At 36.9% G+C, this 11,390-nt stretch overlaps 1 protein-coding gene across 1 annotated transcript in view; it reads right to left on the bottom strand.

Annotated features, from left to right (window-relative positions):
• Positions 1-2,064: 2,064 nt before the first annotated feature.
• The window catches only part of NMU (neuromedin U), a 10,492-nt gene continuing 1,166 nt past the window's right edge, over positions 2,065-11,390 (bottom strand). Inside the window, exons 2-8 of the mRNA XM_010010499.1 lie at positions 8,136-8,183; positions 7,978-8,037; positions 7,413-7,442; positions 7,259-7,309; positions 5,187-5,261; positions 3,457-3,510; positions 2,065-2,100 (exon numbers count right to left, since the gene is read on the bottom strand). Of these exons, the coding sequence (XP_010008801.1) occupies positions 2,065-2,100; positions 3,457-3,510; positions 5,187-5,261; positions 7,259-7,309; positions 7,413-7,442; positions 7,978-8,037; positions 8,136-8,183 (354 nt within the window). The remainder of the gene's footprint in view (positions 2,101-3,456; positions 3,511-5,186; positions 5,262-7,258; positions 7,310-7,412; positions 7,443-7,977; positions 8,038-8,135; positions 8,184-11,390) is intronic.

Below are 11,390 nucleotides of genomic sequence, written 5' to 3'. Positions count from 1 at the left end.
AGAGAGCAATGCGCAAGCGCCGAAGGGAGGACGCTTAGGATAATAAGTTCCTGGAACTAATTGTAATACAGGCTGCCTATCCTTGGAAAAACTATGAATATGTAACAATATGGGAGATAAAAACGAGCCTTCTGAGAGCCAGAGTTGAGCCACAGAGGAGGAATCCCCTGTGAAGCTCCCAGCGCTGTAAATAAAATATTCTTTGCTCCACAGACTTTGTCCCTGGCTAAAATTGAAGAAGTGAGCTTGTTTCTCACAATAGGTAACTGCAGCAGTTTGACTGGAGGCACAGCAAACTTCAGAGTGAAAACAAGCTGGTAAGAGGAGGAACAGGACTTCTTAAGCTGGTTTCCTCCTCCGAGGCCATCTGTTTTCCCAGCTGCCTTCTGAAGTTCAGCTGCTCATCCAAGCTTGCAGAAGCGGGAGTAGTAATGCTGAGGTCAGTTTAATCCCTGACCAGCCAATACAATGTTAAAAATCCCCAATCCGCTTCTACACTAATAGATTAGTTACTTAATACGTAATTACAACCTCAACATCCTCAATTCACATAACCCTGGTGTGAAAACAAACTCGGAGAGAGCAGCTAGGAATATTGGAAACTAATTTGTGCTTTTGAGTACAGTTACTCTTAAGTCTACATCAAAACCAACTGAGTTTTCAAGTGAATCCTAGTTCTGGAACAATGTAAATTACACCATTAAGTCATCTTCTGAACAAGAACCATACTGCATCTGCGTGCTTAATAGTGAAAGAGAACAAATAATGATGCTATTGTGTTTCAGTTGAAGTCATGATATGTCTTCAAAACATGCAACTTGTTCAATTTCCTTTAGTGAAGGGAATAGAAATTTTCTTTTTTTTTTTTTTTCCCCCCCAGCCAGTGAAATGCTATTAACCTTAAGACTTATTCAGGACTGCCAAACTCCTTTACCATCAATACAGTTCTATATATCACCCGCGGAGCACGTATCTTCACCCCGCAGAATGCCAGAAGTCCACAGGCTACAGTGAAGGGAGTACAGGGGTAGAGAACGTCATCGTGAAAACCAAACCACACCTTTTCTTTGGCCTGCCTAGATAAGCTGTGATTTTAAAGACTGCACACATCACAATATATATATACAAAAAATACGATAGTCTAAACTGCAAACATTCTCATTAAAACAACTGAGTGCCTTTATTTATAAGAGAAAAAAAAATGCACGTAACAGTGGTGTTACAGGCAATGTCTGTTGTATGCACACATTGATTTTGCAGTTACATTACACACAGTTGTAAACATCACAACACTAGGAAGCAATAATTTTAATATGATTTTAGTATAATCAAAAAAGTAAAGAAACATTTGAATCCTTAACAGAACGTAGCTTAAGAACATTTACATTCTAGTGACTTTGTACATTAGTAATGAATAATTTTTTGTAAGGAAAACAGTATGTCCATGTACTCAGCATTCCCGCAGCAGTAGTTGTAGTTCAGGAATCTAAAATCCTGAAAAATAAGAAAAAGCATTAGCTGATGGTATGATAAAACACTAAATACCTAAATTATGATAGAGCTATAAAATGTGTTAGGAAAGAGAGCATTATAATATTGGAATACTTTTTTATATCTCTCCATATAGTTGAATGCTTTTGAATTAGATTCTGAAGGCTGGACTTAGTTTCAGTGTGATGTTTCCTGTGTAAGATTATCGCCAGGATGTCAGTTTACTTCTCAGTATGTATTTGACAGGTAGTTGAATCAGTTCTTCCTGGCATATACTTACCATCAGTGGTAAATTTTCAAACTCTTTTTGAATCTGGGATATTTTCCATTTCTTGCTGCCTGAAACAGCCCTGTGTTCGCTGTTCTAGGAACTGAGTACCTACAGCTTCTATTCACTTCATCTGAAGATACATTAATTTAACACATATGGGAGAAGTTTGTGGAAATCTAAGTTGGCTACGCAGTCAAAGGCTCTCTGAGGCTGCCTCTCAACATAAATATTGTGGCCTATTTGTATAAAAATAAACTTACTTAAATGTAGGTTATGATTAAGAATATTAAATAAATACCTCCTTAGCGAAAATCCACTGATCTCCTTCCATTGCGTGGCTGAAAGAAAAATGTTCAATACATGATCTGTAAACAAATCCCCACACAACTTCGTGTGTATAGAAACTGGTAAACTTCTCAGTTCTGTCAACATCATCATCATTAAATATAAACCTGAGACCAGTTATCATTTAATGTATATCCACCTCTGGAGGAGAATTAGACAGTAAAATTCTCTTTGTATAGATTGAAGAATGAATTATGCCCATCTTGTATGATTTTATAAGGGGGAGAAAGCCACAAGAAGGCACTCTAAGAGACCATTATCCCTCGTTCTTTTTTCATTTTCTTAAAATGTGCTTTCAGACTGTTCTTATTGCATTATAAGTGTTTGCTGCAATTAACAAACAAATATGTGCCGCTCAATGATTTTATTTTTAGACTGTGTTCATTAACGTAGGCGAAGAGTTTCTCCCTTTTCATCATGATCATTCTCAGAAATATTTTCCACTACTGAGGGACTTGATACAATTTCTCCAAAAGCTGCTAAAAAAATGTCTTTCTGAGCTTAATGAGGATTTGCTTTTTACTCTGGCATTGTGAATGCACTGCTAGTGATATTACCCATAACTTTGGCCTGTCATAAGAATTCTAAAGATGCAAGCCTGGTACATAAGAAATGCAACCATACAAAGTTGATGTCTTTTCTTTAGAATCATAGAATCATTTAAGTTGGAAAAGACCTTTAGGATCATCAAGTCTAATCATAGCCACTTCTTTAAACAAAACCATTAGCCACTTTCTTATTTAAATAGAAAAAAAAAAATTCATCACATTCAAGAGAGTTATTATAAGTCTGACACTTGTCATCTTTAACTTGGTCAGAATTGCTAGAATGGAGTAAAAGGACTCTATGGCGTAAAGGATGAACAGGGTAGTTTTGTTCTCGTGAGAATTTCTTATCTAGTTTCTAACCGTACTGGACAAAACACAAGGGAAAAGGGAGGGTCAGGCCCAGTAGCTGTTTTGATACACTGTGTAAGCATGGCATTGTATTTATATCACATGCAAATGTACCATGTTGAACAAACTATTAGAGGGATTGTCTGATATGCTATGTTTTCTAGAACTTTCTATGAGAATTATATACATAATGACCAACGACTTATTAAGGCATAGCATGGTAGTGTGTATACACAAACAATAAGATACGTACTAAAATTACCTACTATGCTTTTATTTCAATCCAAGAAAATGTCTTGAGCAGATCTTGGGTAATCCTGTATGGTAGGATGCTCTTACTGAAAAAAATTCCCTCAGTCAGAGTAATTGTTACTGTAATTCACTGGTTTCTGTACATTTTGGTTTGTAATGCTTAGCACAAAATTCAAAGAAAAAAAGTCAAACAAACCATACCCTGTAGAAAAAGTATCCTCTGCTTTGAAACCCTCCAGGTCCGTTAAGTTCTTCCTGGAAAAAAAGTATTTTAAATCATGTCTACCCTTGTAAATTAATACACAAGAGAGAGGTTATCTATGTACATACTTAAAGTATTTCTTCAGCACTATTATACAGTCCTGCCCCTTAAGGCATGCTTTCTGTGTATTGCTCCATGTCAGTAACATGGCATGTAGATATAGCAGAAAACATATGAATGACAGCCAGATTCCTCCTCAAGTTTTGGCTTGGTTCATATTGCTTTAGAATGGTTCTAGTAATGATGAGCAGCCTTTGCCTTCAACTTTCATTAGCCATACACAACTAGAATGCCTGCAGGAGAGAGGAGTTTCTATCGACAAACTGGAGTTGGTCTTCAAACCTCGCAGAAAGACAACAATGCAAAGCTTAAATATCAGAAATACTTGGGCTCCTCCCAAGAATGAGATCCCAGACTGTTCCCAGAGGTGTGTCAAGATCATGCTTTTAATTTTGACTTTAGTTCACCAGGTATACCACGTTACTCAGGTTCTTCGCTGTACGTAAAACATCTGTATGATTTTTATTCATATTATCCATCTCGTTCTAGCATTACCTGGCTTTGAAATACCCATCTCAGATCTATAATCCATTCAGTACTATAGTTTTTTTGTATTTCAAAAGGATAAAAATTTGTCTGTTGAGTCTTGTACATTGCCATTGGAGTGTCTTACAGCATGTGTATTTCATTATTTTTTTACTTTTTCTCTTCAAAGAGTGAACAAAACTAAAAACAAGCAAAAAAATAGGCAGCTTTTACAAGTTAAGGAAATTGATCTAGAACATAAAAGGAATCAAGAGTACAATTGCTAACATGGAATTGTGATTTATGTCAATACATCATTCTCTGCTTATAGACAGACATCTCAAAGAAGTTTACCTAGTTTTCTTGTTTGATTTCATGTCAGAAGGTTAGTATTAGAAAACAACTGAAGCTAAAAACTGTCTTCATTGTAACACCCACCTTCTAATCTTCCAAGGGATATTAAAAAAATAGTTGTAATGCATATGCATGTATATTCACTTACCTGCCTGTATATATGTATACAGAAACATATGTATTTGTGAAGAAGTATGGTTATTTAGAGTTCTGTTTTAGTGCCTGCCCTCTGGAAGTTATCATGTTCAGTGTCTTAGACTGACTTGCCAACAAAATGTGTATTAATCTGCACTTTAAATTAAACAGTAAAATTGCCTATAAATTACTTGGAAATTCTTAAAGCTATAGGCCATAAATAATACATATTTAAGGAGTAGATATTATTTGAACTCCAAACAGGAGGGGAAAGAGGGGAGATATGGAAGAACCCCTTAGAAAATATAACTTCAGTGCAATATATTTGCATATATAAAATTTGAAAGACTTAGAAAAAGTCTTTTATAAAAGGACTAACAGATCCATTTTGATACATAAGCTTTGTGTTCTACCACTGATCTATGTTAAGTGTATGTTACTTCAGCAGTTTTTGGTTTAAAATGTTAAGTACCAGGAGGATTTTTTCCACTAATTAAAGTATAGAAAACCCTCATGTTTCTAATGAAAATATACTAGAGTAATATTAAATAATGAAAATAAAAATTATGAGCAGAAAGGTCTACAAGGACGTTTTTAGAAGAGGTAATGAATCACAGTGTGAGAATGCAAGTATACAGAGTTTAAGATTACATACGTCTAGTTTGTATCTCTTCAGTCTTCTCTCATTAAGCTGGGGAACGAGTTGCAGTAAAGGATGCAGGACAGAAGACTGAGAGGACATGAACACAGACACACGAGCAACAGTGAAATTCAGACCTTATGATGCGAAAAAAGTCTCTTCCCGCAGTATTGGCTTATGAACGAAACATGCACCAAAAACACGACTGAAGATGTTATTTGAGAAACTTTTTTTTTTTTTATCATTCTGACTTGACAACAGGTACCAACATTTATATTTAAACTACGAATGTGGCTCAGAATGATGGAGGGAAAAGCTGTGTCCTCACCTTTACTCATTGCAAGTTCAGAACTGTTTACACACTTCTTGCCCAGACAATTGCAATTATTCAGACTTTGATCAGCCTCTGCGAGTGGTACAGAGAATATTTCCATACAGTACTCATGCTAACATTTCTACAGTTATCTACAATGGAAGTTAGCAGCTCCAATCTCCATTGTACTGCAAAGGTCATTTTTACTTCAAAATAACATAAATTGCAGCATAAAAAATTATTTTTTGCTAGAAAACAGTGCACAAGAGGGATCCATTCTCAAGTAAAATTTGTAACCATGGCACTAGTCACTCTACCTAAAAGACAAGCTCCAATCATGAAATTCCTTGTTTTCTAAAAGCCTTGCAGACATCCTGCTTAAGCACAGTGGCATTGTGTGCAGCCTAAATGCCACCCTGGCAAAACACAACCATAGAGGCTTGTGGAGAGAGTTCCACTGTGAGAAATAAAGCAGAAAAACCTATGTTCTATTAATCATTTTAAACCTTCAAATCATGTAAATGTAAATACTCATGTAAGCTCATGTAAATACTTAGAAAATACAAAAAAGAATTACATAGAATAACTAGAGTTAACAAAGTGTTAATGTACTTAATAGCTAAAATGAACTTGCCTACTTGGAGCAAATTTTATGCTGTCTGCCTAAGGTAGGCAGTGTGTCACCATAATATCTACAAAAAGTGAAGTCTGACATGAGCAGAGGAGTTAAAGGGCATCCCACCTGGGCTCTGTCTTGCAGTCAGTGGGAAGAGGCTAATAAAGCCAAGGAATGATGGATCTCATCAAAGTTAGTATCTATGGGAACTGAGCTAGAAAACCAAACAGCTAAACCAGAAGAAGTGAGAAAGCAGAAATCTCTGGGGGCAGGCATAGCCAAAGGTATCCAGGATGGAGACGAAGGGGGATGCAGTAAAATCTTAACCAGGAGCAACAGGAGAAATAGCTCATTTCACTGTGGCCTGATTAGCATTAAAACCTCCAGAGCCTCTGTCATAAAACCACTGGCCCCTGTATCAGCAACACTACTTTCTAGAAAATATACCACATGTTTCTGAAGAAATGTAAAGAACAAGGCAAAAATGGACATTAACATATAAGACTGTTAAGAAATGACAAAACATGCAAATGTTTAACTTTCTCAAAATCCTACAGTGCACAGAAAAAACACATAGATGTACAGAAACAACAGATTATGCTTGCACTTTAAAAGCGAGAATGGATCACATGTAGTTTATTTGTTGGTCTGTAAGAATATTTTTATAGCAACAATACTAGACTATTTTTTAAATCATATTTTTCATTTAAAATGCTATTCAAAGTCTGAGTGAGATTTAGATAGTATTTTGCCTGGTACAAATTTATGACATGCGTAAAACCCCATACAATTTAATTAATAAAAAAATCTTTATGAGTTCTTCATATTTATGGTCATGTTCTCAGCTTCTATAGATCTGTATTGTTTCACTGAATATGTTATGTTCCAGCACCAGAAAAAAGCATCTGATCTTATTCTTAAATGTCAGAGCTACAAGATTAAGATGCAGTTGGGATTCCATGAATGTCTGAATGTTTTTCACACCTGTACAGTATTGATGATTTTCTCCCATGTTATTAAAACACACTTTATATCTTAAACATGAAACTCCCATTTCTGAGCTTGATATACAGTTGGAGAGACTACTGCAAAAAGGAACATTACCCTGGCTTTATGTACAAGCACACATGTACTCACAGGAGGTGCTATGCCACTTACCATGATGTCTGAGTTGCCTGAGTCATGAGTCTTAGAATAATGAAATAAGAACTGTTCAAAAAAATTAAAAGTGGGGGTTTACTACAAAACAGGGCAAGGGCGTTATATTCTTGACAATGTTAGTGTGATTGTAAAATATACGTAGAAATCTTACCCTTTTGGTGTTGTCTTTTTCATCTAAGCCCTGTGGGAATAAGAATGAGTAGAGAGGCTTTTATTTGTTGGGAAATGGAGGAGGGGTGGGGAAAAAGCAATGGACAATTTTGATTGCATTATAAACTTTTCAGTACTGGGTTGGAAGATTATCCTTCCTTGACAGATATATTGCAAGTCTTTGCTTATCAATGTAACTACTCTTTTCAAACTCTGTAGAGAGCGTTGATTACTCTCCACTAGAACAGTAGATGGGTTTAGCAGATGCTCCTTTGTATATCCTTAGACTCTCCTAAGTACATTTCTTCTCCATTGAGAGCTCATAATTTTTACAATCTAGAGTAATAAAACCACCTAAAACCTTGTATCCAACCTGGAGATTATTTTCCAAGCACTGGAGTCCCCCTGCTATCTTTAATATCTGTTGGATTAGGACACATAGCACTTCAGAGTAAGAACTGATAGTATTACTTCCGGCACTGAGTGACACTTCAGGTACTTGGTCCTCAGAGTTAATTATATGAATCAAGCTTCAGAAATGCTAAGTAGACTTTCATGTGCGTTACCTGTGGTTTCTGGAGAAATCCCAAGATCAAGAAACAAAGTTCTTCCAGTGTACTGGACACCTAATACAAAGAAAACATGAACTCAGGTATCACACTTCCAATCCTACTGCATATAACAAACAGTATCAAAATAATAAAGTCACCTCTGTCTGACTCACCTGAGGCTGGGAATCTGGGGACAGGTAGGCAGAGCATGCATCGTCTATCTGTAAAAGTTCACACAGTCCTTTTTTAACAAGTCATATTAATAAAAACAAGTGAAATATGTGTATGTTCAGAAACACTTCAGTGCAGCTAAAGGCATGGCAAGCTTGTCCACCATAAGGAATCCTTGTGAGGTATACTCATGAAATATTTGGCATTCAAAGGGGAAATAAAGGCCTTACCCACATTAAAAAAATGCGTACTTGCTTGATCTGAACACATACGTGTTCTTTTTAATCTTACCTACCTCATGCACCTCTTATTTTCAACTTTCTAAGGCTAAGCCTATTTTAAATCATGATTTTAAGCATCTGGGGTATGGACTATGTACTTAAATCTCTTCTGAGATATCTTTGAATTATACAAAACTGCAAAGAAAATGACAAAACTAAAGCAAGTGATTAAACGAGCAGTCCACAAACACAAGTCTCCCAATTGGATTCCAGCATCCCTGCAGGTGTAGGACACACACATCTCTTGAATAATTCTATGTGCCAGTACATCTTAGGTATGCCGGTCAATTTGTGCAAGTCACCAAGCAGGCAATGTCTGAGGTTTGCACCAATTTCCTGGGCAAATGAGGAGCCTTACAAGATTGTGTTTAAAGGAGGTGGTTCCCAAATCACAGTACTAGTAAGAGATATATTCAATATATTTAAAGGGACCTAAACTCAGAGAACACTGTGGAAGAAGCCATTGCTGTTAAGCTTAGGCATGTCAGCACAGAGTGGAATGTGACACACCTAGACAAAAAAAACTAAACCAAATAAATACACAAACCAACCAAAATGCCCCAACTCCCATTTCATCTGGATCAAAACAAGTGTCCGCTTAGCTCTACATTTTATCTCCAAAAATGGCCAAATGTCTACACCCAGGGAAGAGCCTAAGACAAGACCAGTGGCTGAGTAAACCCCATGCTATCCAGCCACCAGCAATCTGCAGTGCAAGCACGTTGAGTTGAAAGTAGGTCTTTGTAATAAAGCTCAGTGAATTTCTGTGCTGTGAATATGACCAATCTCTCTCTGAGCCACTGTGAACTTTCAGCATCCACAATGTCCTGTGGCCAGAATTTCCTAAATACTGCAGGAAATACCACTTGTTTGTCTTGATCAGTTTTTTTAAACTTACCTTCATTCAGAGCTATCACCTTGGGATAGTAGTGAATAAGCAATTCCTACCCATCTTCTCCCTTCTGTTCATAACCTTGTGTAGACAATCAATCACATCCTCCTTCTGTTGTCTTTTTTCCGAGATGAAATGATATCATAATATTGAATAAGTTTTAGTGAAGTTATAAATTGAGAAGGGAGAAGAACTGGAATAAAGGGTATTTGTATTCATGGAAGCAATATTACCAGTGTTGAGGAAAAGAAGTCTCCAGTAATCCAACTGAAGTGGCACAGTTTAATAATAATGAAATAAAGAGGTTTAACTTTTCTTTCTATAACCTTAAAACTGTATCAATAACAACCTTGATTGCTATGCACTATTTTTTTCCATTATATATTTAATATATTTTTAATATATATTTTTTCCATTATATGTTTATATATTTCCATTTTATGTTTAATACTGTTAGTCGAGATGCCAAAAAGCTTTGCCAATTATCTTGTTCACACACTGCATAAAAAATGGGGGGGTTTTAAAATAGAGAGTAGGCACTGCATTGGGTCTTACAGTTTTGTTACAGGTAAAAAGCCATAAACAGCACTCTTTAGCAATGAAAAAAGCAATAAACAAGTAGTGCGTATCTGAGTAGTTCAAGACAAGAGATGATTCATTTCTCTAGAGGCAATCTGCAAGAAAGCATTAGCAGAGATAGTGGGAAAGCTAATAGCTCACAGAATTCCCCTTTCAAGTAGTTTTTGCTGGTAACACATCTCCCTGTTCTCTTTTCATCTTGTATTTGTCTCTGGGTATATTAGTTCAGCTTCGCTACTTTCAGAGTACGAAAATGCAGAGGGAGAAATCAGCAGTGAATGAGATAAATGAGCTGAATGAGTGAATGAAATAATTTTGGAATCCTACATAAAAAAAAAATCGCTGCTTTTTCTTGGTGAGGGATTTTCATTTGTTTGGGGTTTATTGGTTCATTTGTTTGGTTTGTAGTTGGAGCTGACTTTTTAGAGAACTACCATAATTCTGTAGCAGTGCAAGCCAGAGACTGCTTCATGTTCAACACAATGCAAGGCAAAGCCTGCATGGACAAAGCAACAGCTGAGGAAAAGCCACCATTTCTGTTAATTCCTTGATGCATCTTCTCTGTAATTTTCTCTCCTAAGTCTGAAATGTGGCCTGAGGGTGAGAGCTTGTGAATTGTTTGGGGTTGGTTAAATAACAAAGAAAAAAAAAAAAAAAACAATGTGAGAGACAAGTAAAGGAACCCAATACTTAGTTACAAAATTCCCATACTTATAAATTCAGAGTAATTCCTGGAAAAAAATAGGTTATTTAGAGGCAGGGATTCTCTGGGGTGATCCACTAGTAAGGTAACAAACAGGGAAGAACTGACTCTTTCACTCCTAGAAAATCTGGTGAACTAGTATGCTTCCATAATCAGGTTAATTTAGGATATACAGAATCATAGAATAGTTTGGGTTGGAAAGGATCTTAAGATCATCTAGTTCCAACCCCCCTGCCATGAGCAGGGACACCACACACTAAACTATGTCGCCCAAGGCTCTGTCCAGCCTGGCCTTGAACACCTCCAGGGTTGGAGCATTCACAACTTCCTTGGGCAACCCATTCCAGTGCCTCACCCCCCTCACTGTAAAGAACTTCCTCCTTATATCTAACCTAAAGTTCCCCTGTTTATGTTTAAACCCATTATCCCTTGTCCTACCACTGCCGTCCCTATTGAAGACTCCCTCCCCAGCATCCTTGTAGGCCCCCTTCAGATACTGGAAGGCTGCTATGAGGTCTCCATGCAGCCTTCTCTTCTCCAGGCTGAACAGCCCCAACTTTCTCAGCCTATCTTCATACGGGAGGTGCTCCAGCCCCCTGATCATCCTTGTGGCCCTCCTCTGGACTTGCTCCAACAGCTCCATGTCCTTTTTATGTTGAGGACACCAGAACTTTCTTTCCTTAGAGCTTCTCCAGTCGTGCATTATTCTTGCTATAATAGTAAGTTTTATATTGCTTATGTTATGTAATTTGGCACAGAATTTAGAATCCAATGCATACTTTTTCATTCACTGAAATCAGCA

Source organism: Nestor notabilis, unplaced genomic scaffold (assembly GCF_000696875.1).
Source record: "Nestor notabilis isolate BGI_N333 unplaced genomic scaffold, ASM69687v1 scaffold20112, whole genome shotgun sequence".
Classification (NCBI taxonomy): domain Eukaryota; kingdom Metazoa; phylum Chordata; class Aves; order Psittaciformes; family Psittacidae; genus Nestor; species Nestor notabilis.
The sequence above is the reverse complement of the archived record's forward strand: the minus strand, read 5'-3'. Positions and strand labels throughout refer to the sequence as shown.